General features: G+C 33.3%; 2 protein-coding genes across 2 annotated transcripts; both read right to left on the bottom strand.

The window, feature by feature from the left end:
* Positions 1-1019: 1019 nt before the first annotated feature.
* On the bottom strand, positions 1020-8368 carry LOTGIDRAFT_195020 (hypothetical protein). The gene is made up of 5 exons (XM_009064563.1): positions 7935-8368; positions 5325-5586; positions 4748-4914; positions 3423-3672; positions 1020-3034 (listed from the first exon to the last, which is right to left on the bottom strand). Exons 1-5 carry the CDS (start codon positions 8220-8222, stop codon positions 2973-2975), a joined length of 1029 nt encoding a protein of 342 aa, XP_009062811.1. The 5' UTR covers positions 8223-8368; the 3' UTR covers positions 1020-2972.
* A 3522-nt stretch (positions 8369-11890) lies between these two features.
* Positions 11891-14200, bottom strand: LOTGIDRAFT_235366 (hypothetical protein). Its single transcript, XM_009064562.1, has 2 exons — positions 14114-14200; positions 11891-12979 (listed from the first exon to the last, which is right to left on the bottom strand). The coding sequence occupies exon 2, from the start codon at positions 12930-12932 to the stop codon at positions 11985-11987; it is 948 nt and encodes a 315-aa protein (XP_009062810.1). The 5' UTR covers positions 12933-12979; positions 14114-14200; the 3' UTR covers positions 11891-11984.
* Between the last annotated feature and the right edge of the window lie 3622 nt (positions 14201-17822).

Raw genomic sequence — 17822 nt, 5'->3', positions numbered from 1 at the left:
TGGGTCCTGGGTTCAAAACATTTTTATCAGAATTTTACATGTATTTCATTCTGCAAGAAATTCCATAGCATTGGATCAGAATATAAATTCTCAATCAAAATATTGACTATAGTAATACTAGTATACGTGGCTCTTGAGAGACTTCGAGTAAAATTTTGTGGTTGTTGCTGCTAATAAAATAGTGATGATGAGAAATAAACATGCATAAGACTAATCTATCCTACTTCCTATGTAAATAAAATGCACACACATAGTAACAATTATCTAAAAAATACTTCAGACCTCACACTTTATTATTTACAATATCAGATATAAAACATCTCACAAATATATAAATATTATGTCAATATTATTAACAATTAAATACTAAATATAAAATCTATGTTAACATGCAATTACAATTATCACCATGATTAAACAATAACATCAGTTCAATCTTCCATAGATCAAGTCTGTGAGAATGACTTTCCTCTAGTAGATCTGACATAATCCCTCTTTAACTCTTGTTAGAACTTTGACCAATGACATCATTTATTGTGAAATTCACACTTTGGAGTAAATCTAATCAATCATTGGATTTAGTCTAACTTAGTGCACTGAAAAAAGACAAGTTGCAATGGCTGCCAGTTATCATCCTGTGTTTAAGTTATGCTAAATAACAATAGATTTGTCGATTTTGTGGCCGGAATCTGCAGCCATCAAGTTGATCACAGTTGACATTCAATGTCTTGATATGAGCATCTGGGGTGAGCATGTCACAACATATTGAGAGTGTCATAGCACCTTCTCTATACATATGTATATGTCTAAAAACCTATCCAACCTTACCATAAAAGACACAAAATCATGAAAAAACCTTTTTAGTACTACCAAATTTCACTCCCAGACACCATTGAGCAAGAACACCTTTCATTCTTTGAAGCCATAAATATAGAAGGGGATAGTCATCAAAATATTACCAAAACCTTACTTTGGAATATTAACTTGGAAAGAATGTGTTTTAATCTCTTCAATCAGGCGGCGGCAAAGCGATGTTGTGTTTTGTTAACATGACCTCATTTCTATTCTACCAAACTCATTGGTCAGATTTAAATGCCACCAATCTCATTTCCACGCCCCCAAAACAAAGTGTAGTGGGCTTAGTTTAATACGGGTTAATAAGACCATGTCAAAACCCATATTCGTGATACAATGATAATTAACCAATCATAAATGTCCATGTATGAACAGTCTGGATAAACAAATAAATAAGAATTTTTCTTAATCGGTCACTCATTGAAAATCTGCTGGTTATTCTCCTCCAATTTAGCTAATTATGAATTAAATATGGATATGTGAGACAAACAGGTATTTTTCCAAGTCAATAGAACACCTCTACTTTCTATTCATATAAGTATAGCTATTTCATTTTCATAAACAAAAGCAAGGGAACCCATCTTTAACTACAAACTTAAAATCTTTAAATTCCCCATGAACAGGCGTTAAGTGGGGTAGCAAGAGAGAGGACATTACTTTATTTCGAAAAACAAATTTTGAATGTTTTTACCAGCAAACAATACATGTAGGTCAACACTGTAATATTCTATAAACTTTCTATTTAACATTATTTTATTATACCCCTACATATTGCACGAATAACATTTAATAACATCCTATTTTATTGTCTTTTTCGCATGATGTACTCCTGATGAAAAGAAACTGTATACTTGCTCTTAGTTAAGCCTTGAATATGATCTTGTTACAAGTACACTTAAATCTCAAACAAATAACTCTGATGTTCATGCTATCACACACAAGGGCTCCTTGCTATTCTAACAGAGTTGCAATCCTGCAATTGTAACACAATGCGAGCACATCCTCAGCAATAAAACCTGCTAAAAACTGACATGCTAGAGGAATAAATGTAAGCATGAATATATGACTTTTTAATTAATAACTAACAAGAGATATACTAGGCTTGTGATATCATACAAAAACTTTGTGCAAGCTTAAAAATATAAAAAATATGGTGCTGATTGTTGAGCATAAAATACCAGCAAAATTTTTCTCTTTTTTTTTTTTAGAAGAGACCAGAATGAAAGACTAAAATCAATGTCAATTATAGGCTATTATGCAATCATTATTGATCAAATATAATTCTGCAATTAGAAACATTATAAAAGCTAAAAGGACGGAAAGCTGGAAATTCTAAAAATACCTGCACCATTTGATTAAATACCTCAATTAAACTGTAGGCCTACTGTATTGAATCATTGATTCATATTACATTAACTATCTAATATTGTGTAGATTAACAGAGGCAGTTAAAAGGATATGGCATAAATACTTGGTTAAAAATACAATATTTAATTTGTTGTCTTGGAGACAATTTTTCTATTGGCATAATTATATTATCAACAAAATAAGAATTTTTACTGTAAAGCAAGAATTCTAATTAAATGTGATTTATCATATAGCCAAATATAAATGTAAATCATTACAAGGCATTGCCTAATATATTGCACATGAAATATTATTCTCTCAGTATGTAAACATAAGTTATTGCCTTCATAGAACATTCATATGCACAATACGGCACAAAAAATTAGGATGTAAAACTCCATTTCAATTCATCTACGAATAAATGCAATACCTATATTATGAATTAAAACTGAGGCAGAATATTCTGTTCTCATTCATAACAATCCTTGAATGGCTCAGATCTGTTCAGGTTTTTCAGAAAAACCTTTTGAAGATGGCAAGATATGAAAGTTGGATCATGTTTGATTAAAATCTAAATAAAAAATATGAACCAAAAAAATGCAGATATTATAAGACAAACAAAAAACAGGAAAAACTCAAAATCATATACAATAGAAATTTAACCATTCACTGATAATGTAACACAAATTAAAACCTAAATGATTCACATTTCTCTAAAAACTAAGAAAACCTGTACTCCATTACCATTTTGAGTCTACTTTAATTCCATTTTAGTCACAACTACTCAATGTCTTGAAAGGATAATCCCATAACTTTGATGATATACCAAATCCTAAAATACAGGCAAATACTTTATCTAACAACACAGACTGGTGCTTTAATTATGAAATATAATGCTTTAATGAACTCCATCAAAATCAATATTTCCAGAATATTTAAATCTGAATCTACCAATGGCAAACAAATCAGTAGCTGAAATATTTTTTTACTTGTCACATTGTCTGAATGAATTGAAGCTCAGTACCTTGAGGCCACCATTAAACCATCATTATCTTTATAATATGTAGCCTGATATATCTAGTTTTTCATAACTATTTATTAAAGTATGTATAATGAGAAAAAGCTCTGTTGAAGGCAATGGAAAGATATTTTGATAGCATTGATATTGAACAATAAACCTTTGAATACAGATACGTTGATGTATTAAATTATCTACTTACCTGTAGAATGGTCATTAAAATGATGTTTCATATGATAAGTTTTTAATGATTTATAGTAGGTTAAAGAAGGTGTACCATGATGTAGATAATAATGTGTTAAATCATAAAACATATAACCAATAATAGTACCAGCAAACAGTGCTAATGCTGTCCCAGTTGGTAAGAGAAGGCAATATATCAACAAGATCTGTGAAGCCAAGAACGATGCAGGTAATTGTGGGAAAACCAGCTTGCTTTTGTCCATAGGTGCCTACAAATGACCAAAAAGCTAGAAGTGTACAATTTCAAACTTTAAAAGGATACTGTACCATATTTTTTAGCAATCGTACCTTAGTCTAAGAAACGGGAATTGTTAATAGTTAATCATTAATAGTGTTCACAGATTACGTTGAATTTGAGCCATGTGTGTCCAGAATTATCTGTGTTTGAAAGTTACAAGACGAGTCAGCTTTAAATGAGACTATGTCATAATATATATAAGATATCTATAGAGATAGGAAAAGAAATATCAAGTTTCAGATATTTTCGAAGGGGTTATGTGATTTTCTTACTACATTTCTAGTACTTCTCAGGGAATATTTACATATATTCAACACTCAAATCATCCCCCAAAATAGTGCACTTGTCCCTTTAACAATATAAGAGTGAAATATGTAGTGATAAATTTTATCCTGAGTTATATTGAAATGGTACAATTAACAGATTGTTTGATTAAGCTAGTTTAAGACACATTCTATTCAACCGTAGTTGTTTACCTACATACAATTTAAATACAATGCTACTTATTGGGCTGTTTTATGGGCACTTTCTTATGTGTTTTATAACTTCTTATTTTTCAACTATTAATAAATATGTGGAGTAAGAAATATCTAAATATATTATAAAAATTCAATATCTACAACAATTGGCTCATTTGTATTAATCAACTTATTAGATAGTGAAATACTCACATTCTTAAAGCTTTAGTCATGTGTAATTATTATAATCATAATGTCAGTGAATTGTTTAGAAATTTCCAAGCCAAATCATGCCTCTATTTATTAATTAATTTTCTATGTACATAAGTAATTGGAAAACTGGGACTGTTTTTTTTTTCATATTGAGAAAGAAATTAATTGTACTTGATGTACTTGACACAAGAGTGACTCTGTTAACTGGTCTTGTATGATAAATAATTCTGTTATGATGTAGTTTTGAAGACCTACTCAATCCCCTGAAGAATCCATGTTTCAACAAGGTTTAACAATTTTTATTATTCGACTAAGTACCTGCGGCAGCAAATTAACAAAGATTATCAAACAATAAACCACAAATACAGTACATACCTTGTGGTGTTGACCATGAAAGAGAAAATGTAAACGTATCAACCAGGGAGACCAGGATGGTGGTTTAACATGAAAAACCCATCTATGTATAACATATTCTACTAATGACCATAGTAATATTCCCATAGTTATTATTATAGGTAAGGCACTACCATTTATCTCAATGCCTACAAGATAATATACAGAACATTCAATAGAGACAGAATGAAACTGCTGTTCATATCACTAAAACCTTTGTTGAAACTGTATAACATGTTTAACATGTTATTTTTATATCAATGTTTTCAGTTATTGAGTTACTTAAGCTCTTACTTTCACTCCCTCATTAATTTATTTTGCAAAGATTTGTACTAAAATCAAGTACAAGATATCACAATCCAATCTACATGCTTTTTTTGATAATGTATAAACCTTGTATTATTATACAACTGGTGATTAAAAGAGAAGCTTATTCATTTTCGAACAGCGGAAACATAGGTTTAACATGGTATTATTGTAACATGGTATTATTGGTATTCTTGGAATTCAACAGTACCATAAATTAACAATGCCAGCCAGGTCTGCTATATTAACTCACCTTTAAAATCAAACAGGCCAACAATAAAGATATATTCTGGTTGCTGAGTTAAATAACTGTGAGAAAAATAGATCAAGAGTATAGATATAGGTATCCAGTAAATTGGTACCATCCACCATGGTGAACTGTTAAAAAACTCAAATAAATCATAACTAAACAATCGTAATCTCTTCTCTACTGGATGGTGAACCCATTCATGGTAATTTTCACCCAGAAATCCAACTTGATGAAATAATGGTTTATTCCAGTCTACCAGATCTTCCTGAAATAATCCAAAAGATAAACTCGCAGTTACACCTTACATTTCATCTTAATATTCAATCTTCACTAAAAGACAAAGGGAACTTCACTTCTGAAAATATTAAACAAGTGGTTATCAAGCATGATACCCGCTGACCCAAAATGAAATTCAGTATATGAAAGGGTGAAACTCAATATTAAATTTGCCCATCATCCATAAACAAAATCAAACTTGTCTAAGGTGTTGTGGACATAAACCTACATACCAATTTGATTAAATTCTGGCAAAAACTGTTGCCTCTATCAGGTTCACAAGTAAATTGTGGATGGACTATCGGACGGATGGACAGAGGTGATGGCATTACATACTCATTAGGATGTGACAGCTATATTTACATGTTCTGCGATCAAAAAACCTCATTTAACAAGAATTTCTTTAAGAAACACTCTTTAATCAAAGTAAAGCCCAAGCCCCAAAATCCTTAACCCTTTCCAGGCCCCACCCAGCTACATTACTGACGTGTAAAATCCAGGTCAATGCATCTAAAAAGGCAAGTCCCATTATTGCTTTGAGGGTTCATTTTATCAATCATTCATCTCAAACATTCTTGCATCAATCACCCATGATATCTCATCAATACATAATTTGTCTCGAACAACATTCCTGGTTACACCTAAATAATACTTTTCGTACCTGTATATAAACTCATTCAGTTATAACGAGAAAGTAAAATCTACCTCCAGAGGTGGCAGTGCAAAACCAAGCGAGGAGTTATCCAGATAAGAATATCACGTGGGGTATCATATGAATAAACACTTCAACATTGCATCTACTGGGACGCTATAATGGAAATACTTGAAAGTCACAAGAAAAGGATTAATAAATCAATTAATTAATTAAGTCCCAAATTGTTTGAACCAACAATTGCTAATAGTAAACTAGCAGAATGCTTTTTTGATGTGCAACTCCGAAACTCTGGAATTCACTCTCTTTTCACTAAATCAAGTTCAACTTATGATATATGTAAAAAGAACTTGAAAACTGAACTGTCCAGCTTTCTAAACACAATATTGTGTAATGTTGGGTTTATTGTGTACATTGAGGTTTATTTTTATTGACTAGATTGATTCTATGTCATTTTTCACCACTGTCTGTTATTATGTGTTCAATGTATTTTAAATTATAATTATATGACTGTATCAGCACCACTGAGCCGCTAGCAAGACTGTTGCTGCTTTATAAATGCAATAAATTATTATATAATTAGTAAATAATATGCCATTCAAAGATTGTTCTAAGAATAGTTATCTTTTACTTTAATGTCAGTCTTTATCCTATGTCTCTTATCTCGCACTGTGTTTTGGGTTGTTTTTCTTTTCATGGAGATTTTTTTTTACATCATGTGACATTCAACAGAACGTCATTGTGCAAGATTCTGGCTGATTTGAATTGAATGTCCCTGAATCGCATGAGCTAGCTCAATGTGTATTGAAACTCAGCCACCATATTGCGTCTGATCCAGGGTAAGGTATTATTGGGGATTTCAATGAAAAATAAACCAACCAGTCAGAAGTTAGAAGGTGATGTCAACCTTAGTAGCGGGTATCAACATTGTAAAAAAAGTAAATATATGTCTGCCTTATACGCCTTCAGCTGACTTGGCAGAACTAATTATTCTAGGAACTTCAATTAATTATGTCTGATTTTCCAAATTTAAACAATATTACAATTAGGAGATCAAATAGAAACCCCTTATTTTTCAAGATGCAACAAAAATCGTGTTCATCTCTGATACACAAGTTTCGTTAAGGTTCAATGCTTTAGAAACAATCTATTTTGCACACTAAAGTCTTTAAATGTTGCATTTAATAGAATAACTTATATAACACAAACGAGACAAATGCATGTAAATAATTTTTGCCTAACAAAATGAAATTAGCCTTAGGTACTAAATTGAATTAAACTAATGTCTAGAAATATGAGATATAGTCATCAAATGCTCTCCCCGTAATATTTCTTCGGTTGCATAAGGTTAATAAATTCCCACCTCTTAATATTTTGCATTATTGCACCAGTCAGGAGGATTTCATTAGTCAACCTGCTACATTTTGAGTTCCCAATCATGTCTACCCAATAATATTGATAAAAAGTATATAATTGAATACATTATCAAATAAACAACATGTGTCACTAATTATACAAATGATAGGTTATTAAGACTACAAAACATAGTATATCATACCACCATTCTCAGTATAAACAATTATAAACACTGCTATAGCTAACATTGTCATACATAATAACTTTATTTACTGTTTTATAAACAGCTTAGTTTATGCCTCATAGCTATAATAAACAACCAAACTTACCTTTTCTTCAAGATTCGTATGAAAATGACCATTTTTGTTAACATCAGTGGCATCACCTACATAGTATTTCTTCAGTATATCATAAGCTGCACGGCTGTGTTTATGTCCAGAGATTCCAGTCTCATTTTTCATCAGCAGAGTTACGTCTTGTTCAGAGTGTTTCTGTAAAATTTCCTGTCCTCCAGGATGGTTGGACGAAAAGTTCGTAATATCGTACAATTTACCATTATGAATGACACGGATTTTGTTATCACTTGATTTTCTAAAATTCAAGGTGTTTATCGGCATCTTGGCTGCATAACTTCGACCCACTTCCTCACCTTGTTACACTCGACCTGTATAATACCGTTATATATATACTCACTACACACAACACGGCAAATATAGCCTCATTCATAACACTTCGTTTTTATCACTGCCGTGAACGTGACGAGAAGCACATAGCATTGTTCATTCAGATCGATTATTCAGTGATCAATTCGTCTCTACCCTATCGCCAACATGTTTATATTTGAACCGTCGTAATTGCAAATAGATATTACCAAATTTTAAGAGACACCTGATAAAAGTGATAATGTAGGCTAGGGGAGACTGGGGTTTATTGGTCCATTCTATTCAAAATGATTGGGAATAAAACTGAGCTACTGACAGGATCTCCAAGACTAATTCTCACATATTTACAGCATATCCTTGTCCATGGTAGACATGCTTTGCAAATAGACTAAGATTTTTTTTCTCAGTTTTCTGTAATGATTTGTTTAGATTAATGAGGCTTAATTATGTTAATCTTACAGAATTCTTAATCTGACGATTTCATATATCACAATAGGCTTGTTTCTTTACAGAATTTTCACCAAATGAAATTATATCATTTAATCAATGATCATTAATAAATAACTTTACAATCTTTTTGTCATAAATTATTAGCCATACTTTGTGACCTGGCCCGGTGCTTTTGTGAGATTATGTTCTTGTCACCATCTGTCAAGGAATAGCATTTTGTTGACCAATTAATTACAGAGAAGTCGGGTGAGTACTGAGTGAGATCCTGTTGTAATCTTTTAAATTTATTACAATGCATTGTCGGTAAATCCAAGATCTCTTCAAATATACACATCTTTTTGGTTGAAGGGGCAGACCCGTAGTCCTTTTGGGAGGTCAAACGTCCAATCAAGGGGGACAGTTTAGGTATCCCCCCAGTATGGTGCTTTGTATTGCTATTTTTATTGATGCCGGAGACGCCCATTGGAAGCCTGGAAACACGATTTTCTGAAGTCTGGGGACCCCCTCCAAAAATTCTAGAATTTGACTCCCTGAAACGCGATTTCCTGATATTTCCTGACATTTCCTGGCGAATTTAAGGTTTATTTGTATATTGACCGTGGGACCACCACAAGAAAATTTTGTGAATCTGACAGCCGGAAACGCGATTCCCACTGGACCACTGACATTGAAAGGCAGAAACAAATAAACTCGACCAAGGACCGCTGACATTGTCTACAAAGGCAGTAACAAATAAACTCGACCAAGCGGTGGGTTCGTTTTGCCGCATTGCCCAACTTGCCGCATCGTACTCAACTACACAAAAACGACATGTAAAACGAAACTAAAGGGTTCTGATAAAATCCGGAATGGCAATTTTTTACATGAAACGAAATATTTTAATCTGTTGTCCCGTTGTCTTTTTTTTATGTATAATTTGGACCTGTTAGGGAAATCGAAACTATAGTTTTGTGGTAAAATCTGAAATAAAATAAATACCAAGTACAAACGATCAGAACCGTAATACAAAATACAAGACAAGTGCAATAAATAAATTTGATAATAACTTGCAAGAGTTGTGTTGCTCTACTGCGTGCCAATAACGTCACCTTCGTGACAAGGACAGCAGACATTGTCTACAAAGTCAGAAACAAATAATCTTGAACAAGGACAGCAGACATTGTCTACAAAGTCAGAAACAAATAATCTTGAACAAGGACAGCAGACATTGTCTACAAAGTCAGAAACAAATAAACTCGAAACTAAAAAAAAACTGATACTTATGAACTCTTTTATATGCATCTACTTCAGTTCACCCAAAACATACATTTTCTGGTATGATCATGTCATAATATTTACGATTTCATAGAACTTGCACAAGATCAATCAATTTCAAACCGGCTTTCTTTCACGACTGTTTTCTAAAAACTTAACTAGTGTGGGTAGGCACTCCTAACGACATTTACGAAAAATCCAGTGGCAGAGCACAAAGGAAGGTTTTGCAGTAGATACAATGTTTTATCGTTTTCAGATAATCCTTGTGAACATAGTTCCAGCGGGTCACCCATGGAAAAAAAATTCAAAATGGCCACCATCCTCGATTTTCGAATACTATTTCTATCATAACTTTGCTTCTAGGGCAACAATGGTAGGATTTTTTTTTACGAATGGTAGACGGCAATGTTGTTGGAATGTGGTAGAAAAAAATGTTAATGGTCTGGTAGTAAGTGATGTTGATGGACTGGCTATGGCAAATGACGATGGACTGGTAGTAGTATTATGTTGTGTTTTGAGCTGGTAGTGGGAGATAATATGTGGTATTATGGGATATTGCAAGACTAGTATCGGTGGATGTTGTTGGGGTGTTTTAGTGGGTGATGTAATGGGCTGGTAGTAGATCACAGTAGGTGATGCTTTTGGGCTGGTGGTAGAAGATGTTGTTTAACATGTAGCAGGAAATGTTGCAGGACAAGTATTAGGGGAATTTGTTAGAGATGCTGTTGTACTGGTAGTAGGCGAGTTTGATAGGTGATGATATTGAACTAGTATTAGGGAAGGTTATTGGATTGGTAGTAGTGAAGATGGAGATGTTGTCGGACTGGTAGTGGTGAATTTTGAAGGAGTGTTTTTAGAAGATGTAGTAAGACTGGTGTTATAAGATTTTGAAGGACTGGTATTAGGAGATGTTGAAGGACTGGTAGTATGGGTTGTTGTAGGACTGGTAGTAGTCGATATTGTTGGTCAAGTGATGTTGTTGGTCTATCAGTTAGCTTTTATTTTTAATATAGCCACTTCAGTTCGTCACAAAATGCCAACTCTGGAGAAGGTAGACATTTGATTGGCTTAAGCAGACGTCATCGAAGTAGGTCAAAAGGTGGATGCATGTTCAGGAGAGAGCTGACGTTAGACCCTATAACTGACTATATTCAAAATAAAAGCTAATAACAAAAACGGAACTTTTGGGGTTTTTGGACTGGTATTAAAGAGGTCGTTGCAATGGGAGAAGGTCTTGTTGAACCGACAGAAGGGAATATTGTTGGACTGTTGTTGGACTGTTTGTTATAATTACTTGTAGACCTACACCACTAATGACAAACCTGAAAAACACCAGAATTTGTGAAAACATTATTTTGATAAAAGTGTATTATAATACAATGTGTTATAAGGGACTTCGGACGATTCTTACTGAGTATTCAATATTTTATTTTCAATTTAATTTTCACGATAAGAACCTGCCCAGATGTTGAAAATCGTCATAAATGAATCCCTTAACCTGAAAACATATATATTGTAACCCTAGACGCAAAGTTATGACAGAAATAGTATTTGGAATATTGAGGATGGTGACCCTTTTAAAATTTGGTACATAAAAAATTTCCTGAAGGGTACCAAAATGGCACGCACTGGAAATGTGTTGAGAAAAACTTTCTGAAGCACTGCATTCAATTCCATGTCATGCATTGGTTCTAAATTTTGTTATACCTGGATGATTCAAGTTGTTGTAAAATCAGGGATTGTATTGTAACGGATTCAGTTTACTGATCTGAAAACGAAAATTCTTTAAGAGGACAATGAGGTTTATAAAGAATCAGAAAGTTTCGGAGTAAACGGTTCTGTTAGATTAATGTATCTGAAAAAGATATGCTAATTATTAATTATTAATGAGAATAAATTAATAATAAAACTACAAGGTTGAGAAAAAAAACTTTATGCATGATTTAATCACGAGCGAATTTTGAATTCATATTATATGCGGGACTTTAATATATCAAGTTTACGTTTGATATATTATGAAGATGATGATTGGTGACCTATTATTGATGTAGTAGGTAGAGTAACAGTTGAACTATCACTTATATCACTTTTTGTCACTATTTTATTTTCAATGAACTTCGATATACTATTAGTCGATCTATGGCTATTATATGAATTATTACTAATCTTTTTGTCCCTGTATCTGAGCGTGGTAACAGCCAATCTTTTCTTGTTCTTTCTATGGAAAGGTATTTGTGCTTTTTCACTATTTATACCGACCATTTCTTTTGTTCGAATCCTTTTACGACCACCATTATGATTTTGCGATTTGCGTTTCAATTGTGAAATGAGACTTCTATCTGTTTCTGTCGCTGTTATATTATTTTTCACTGGTGTTAAAGGCACTCGAGATTTATTCACAGTCAAAACATTTTTGGCATATTTCACAGCAGTATCATTAACATTTGGTCTTGGTTTTAAGTCTGATTGCATAGCACTGGATTTCACTCGAAAGGATGTATGTCCATGCGGTTTCAGCCTTGTTGGTGCATGCAAATCCTTTCTGACATCTTTGAGAATTCTATCTTTCCTTTGTACATTGTTGGTGTGAGAATTAACTTTAGCCTTCCTTACTTTCCCAGTTATCCTGTTTTCGTGTAAGTCACTGTTGAGATTCCGGACAATGTTTGTTTCGTTCTGTTTTACTAGAATATTGTTTTTGTCTATATTTTTTATCTCCTGTGGAACCGCCAATTTCACAATCTGATCCTTTATGGGCATTTTCACTGAATTTATGGAGTTCTGGATATTTGTATAGTTTTCTAAGTCTCTTTTGTTTCGGAATTCGGCATCATTCGTACTCTCCGCCATTTTATTTTTACTGTTATACGAGCTCAAAATTCCAACAGCACTGAGCAAAATAAATAAACACACAGCGAAAAGTATTAAATTAAAAAAAGATTTCATTCCATGTATCTCCATAGTTAAAAATATCCGATAGTTTACGATCTTCTTTCTTCATATTACATCTGAAAAGAAATAATGAGATGAAATGAATTGAGTTTAACGTCCTATCTCTATGTAAGCAATTAGTTACAAATATAATTTAATATACCACATCAACCATCATCCAATCTCCCAAAGTGAAACTAAATGACATAGCACGGATTAGAAAAAAAATATACACTATGTGGCAACAGCACTTCCTATTTAAGACAGGCCCATAGCGGCACAGGGCGTGCTCGAACCTATATAAACACCTACTCAATCAACAGGAACATGCCATGTTAACAGGTGTTTCTATCGTGAACAGTGTCAGATACAATTTACGCGTTTTAATCGTTGTAATAGGACTGATATATAAATATCTCAGACAGGCCCATAGCTGCACGGGGGGTGTCCCCCTGAAAACAATTTAGAAAACCGACCAATTGCATTACTTCAACTAAATACAATTCACCTTTGCCAATCTGGATACTTGTCTCTCCGAACAATCAAGCTCGGCACAATGAAGCCCGACTTTGGGCCTGATCGCAAGCCTGATCATATAAATCTACTAAAACCTCAGTATATGCTCTAGCAATTACGACTTTAACACCAGATGCCAGCAATCACAATAAATAATTGTAAATAGAAACTATTAAAATCCTATAATTATCAAAATATTCAAATTAGATGTTCTCCAACTTATCCAACATGGCGGATACCACCTAAAGATCTGCGGCAAATCATGATCTCTACATGCATGTTCCGTTCCCTGCAGAAACACGCTTAAATATAGGCTTCATAGGAGAATATTCCCAACATAAAAATGAAGATCTTGAAAATGTGCGCAAGATCTGCCTTTGGTTTGTTATGACAAATAAACATCCGCTTCGAACTAAGTCGATATCGCAGATTGGATAAGCCTACAAAAACCTACTCAATCAACTGGAACATGCCATGTCAACAGGTGTTTCTATCGTGAACAGAGTCAGATACAATTTACACGTTTCACTTGTTGTAATAGGACTGATATATAGAAATAGAATTACAATCTAATTGCTTCAAGATATATACAGTCATTTTTCATAAATCAGTACACTCTGGACAACACTAAAATTTCTTTAAAATGCATTTAGATTTTAGAACTAATTTTTGCAAAAGTATATCCAAGTACTTACAAACTCTCGGTTTGTATCCAGCGGTTCCTGCAATTCTGTTCGGCTGCAGATTTAAAGCCACAATACCTTGACCCAACGACATAGGAAAACACGATAGTTTTTGATGTTTAAGGAGATGTGACCAGTGTTTCATAATTTGTGTATTTGTCTGATTTAAGAACGTAGTAACACTTTCCATAAATCAGCAAAACACTTTTCAAGACAAAAATCTAAATTTGAAGCTCGGATTATACCATTTTTTCAATCTGGTTTCTTTTATCTCAGGGGAGAGGTTTGATATGAAAAGGCGTCTAGCTGCTCGGATGAGACAATAAACCGTGGCCCCATTTGGTGCAAGCTGTGCACGTTAAAGATTTCCTTTATTCCACAATAAAAAAATAAAGACTACGTAGGGCCTACCACTGCAAAATTTCCCTCATTGTACACTGCATGCCGTTGTCAGTCTTCATCAGCCAAAGCAAGTTCAGAAAAGAATCGTAAAAGACGCAAAACACTATTAATTTCATATATAAATATGAATATAATTTAAGAATTAAATAAAAAATTAAAATCGGATTGCACGTAATCTGATTACAAATGAGAGTATTCGAGCATTTAAATAATTAGTCTACGTCCGGACATGTTAAGGAAAGCCTAACTTACTTTTTAAGTGTAGGCCTACTGAAGCGTTTACAGCCGCCGAGTAGAGTAACAATAACAGCCAACACATAAGTTATATCGATATACTGTAAAGAATAATATAATTCATATCATAATATACTATACAATAAACAGTACTGTTAAAATTTTGAAATTCAAGTCGTATCTATTTATCAATAATAAATGTAACAAGCATCATATATATACCTTGTGCATTGATTTCACTATAGCAACTAGCAAAATATCCCACGAGCATTATAACATTGACAAAAGATAAGAACAAAGTACAAGACAATTATTCACAATAGGCAACGAGAGGACTATAAAGGGTTAATGATATGGTTTTAAAACGAAGTAGGGCGTACATTATTTCATTTCATTTAATGTTTCAAAAGGCCTAAACCCTAAATAGTAGTTAGGACATCCAGAAAACAGAGACGCTACAGCACAATAGGCTTACATGTTTGATGGTGTCACATAATAGATATTATACTGAATCTGACCCCGAGGTTGAGGTAAATTATATCATAGGCATCCGAAAGAAAAAGACATTTCATGTCATAATGATGAACAACATACCTTTTCCTATTGTACTATTCCTAACATCGTGTAGGCCTAAGCTAAGACGTCAATATACTGTATTATCCAATGTAACAGTATATGGATGTGACCTCAATTGGGTACTAAGATTACCTTTATAGGCCTACCTGTCTACCCTTAATAATGTGGACAGGAAAAGAAAATCTGATAATATCATACCTTTCAATCACGAATTATCAAAATGTCGATGTAAGAACATACACGTGTGATAATAAATGTGCACTAAGGCATTGATAATATCAAATAGGGAGTCAATAAGGGTGTAACCTTATGTTAAGCCTTTATGCCTTATCGTATTACAGTGAATAAGAAGCCATTGAAGCGAATCTATTATAAACAATAACATGCATGACATTTGAATAAGGCTATGTCTCATATTTTACGTGCTATCAAAATGGGAAAATGTAAGATATGAAAGGCGGGTGTGGCTTTTAATTAAATTGGATTAAGTCGTCTAAGATTTTGATTTAACTGAATGTGAGAACGCTAATTAAGATTTACCTCTATCCTAATATCGATCATCAAATTAAGCGGAAGAATTATGTTAAGTAATGGAAGACGAAGAATGAGGTGAGAAAGAGATAAGCAGATATAGAGATATAGAGATGTTATAGTCATGAGATATATTGACGAGGGCAGAGGAAGAGAAATGAAGAATGAGGTTTGAATTAGAGAGTTGAAATAAGTATACTCAGAAATAAAGAAGAGGGAAGAAGAGTACAAATGAAAAATGACACAGATAGCTAAATGCAATAAGAATAAGAGAGAATAATTTAAGAGAGATATATAGACAAGTAGGAAGAGGGGAAATGAAGAATAGGATAAGAAGAAAAGGGAGATTTATTAAGTATAAGAGCTATAGAGAAGAGGATACACGAAGAATGGGGTAAGAAGCGTAGTAAACGAGATAAAAACGAGGGAAGAAGAGGAGAAATGAAGAATGAGGTTATTATTAGAGATATATGTGGAAAGTATAAGAGATGTAAAGACGAGGGAAGGAGAGGAGACATCAAGAATGAAGTTATTATTAGAGATATATGTGGAAAGTATAGAGATATAAAGACGAGAGAAGAAGATTAGAAATCAAGAATGAGGTTATTATTAGAGATATATATGTAGAAAGTATTGTATATCAGTCAAAAGTCAAATGCAAATATGGTGTGAACTATTCAATTCTCATTCTTCAGCTGCATGATTCAATATTTTGGGGAATGATAAAACGCTGAACCTGCAACACACATACCGATGTAAATACATTACTGGAGGGTAGGTAACCTTATCTTCAAAATTGTCAAGGTATAATAACGTCTTCATCTTATACCTTGACTATAATGTCCCACTTTTTCTGTTTGGCCGACATTGGCGAATGCAGCAATATGATTGGATTGTACGCTAGCAAAAACAGCCATTCTGAGCCCTCGAAATAAATACTGTAAAAAATAATTACCATGAAGTCGATGGCTCTGATTGGTTTTATTTGCTGGCGTACAATCAAATCAAATCGCTGACCATGAAACAAGACAGTGGACTATCGCAGTCAAGGTATAAGAGTAAGACGTTACACCTTGACCATTGTGATGAGATTACCTGGTTGGACTGCCAAACTGACTACAGAAAGCAATCATAGTGCCAAACACAACCTGCTAGCTTTTCTGGCTTAGTTTCTAAACTGCGTTTTATCTTTTCATACAAGATTCTAAATATTCTATAACATCCCCAACCTTGGTTCAACCAGCCACAATCATTCCGCCTGACTATCGATCTATAGACGTTCCTCAATGAATTATAGATTGATTTTCACATTTGAATGATTTTATTGATGGCTTAGTTTTTCTATGAATATTTTAGAAATATTTAGAGGTTATTTAGGTCAGAAGACTACAGTCTGTGAAACTAAGTCTCTAATGACTGTAATATCTACTGACTGCTATATTGATTATCAGAAATTGACTGGAATATAATTAATTGGATCAGTCGATTTCCTCAATGATAAAATCAAATCAAGATTGCCTGGTCGTTTGGGTATAAAAAAGAGTTATTGACCTTTAACTGTACTTCTTTTTCTTTGTCCATTCAAATCAGTATATAATTTAAAGATTTTGGTGATTCATGGAAAAGAAATCACAATTTCAAAAAAAAAGAATCCTAGTGAAAACTTGAGGTGCTGATCCACTTATGATGGCAATTCCATTTAGATAGATTTTTTCTTTACCTTTACAGAATTATACATATTGAACGACACTGTTGGCGATTCTGGTTTCATTTCATCATAACGAATATCGCAAATATAAATAAAATAGTTTCAACTTTCTTTGATCAGAAGCGAAGGTGCGCACAAAAAGTTGAAGAAAAAAAACTACGGTGCGAATAGGACTCTATAGCAATAAGGATGCAGAGTTGATATGAATAAAATATGGTTGAAAGTTAACTTCTGTTCGCCTCTCTGCTTAGTACACACCCTTGAAGATAC

Source organism: Lottia gigantea, assembly GCF_000327385.1.
Source record: "Lottia gigantea unplaced genomic scaffold LOTGIsca_63, whole genome shotgun sequence".
NCBI lineage: Eukaryota > Metazoa > Mollusca > Gastropoda > Lottiidae > Lottia > Lottia gigantea.
Note: the sequence above shows the minus strand (reverse complement) of the source record. Positions and strands in the feature narration are given on the sequence as shown.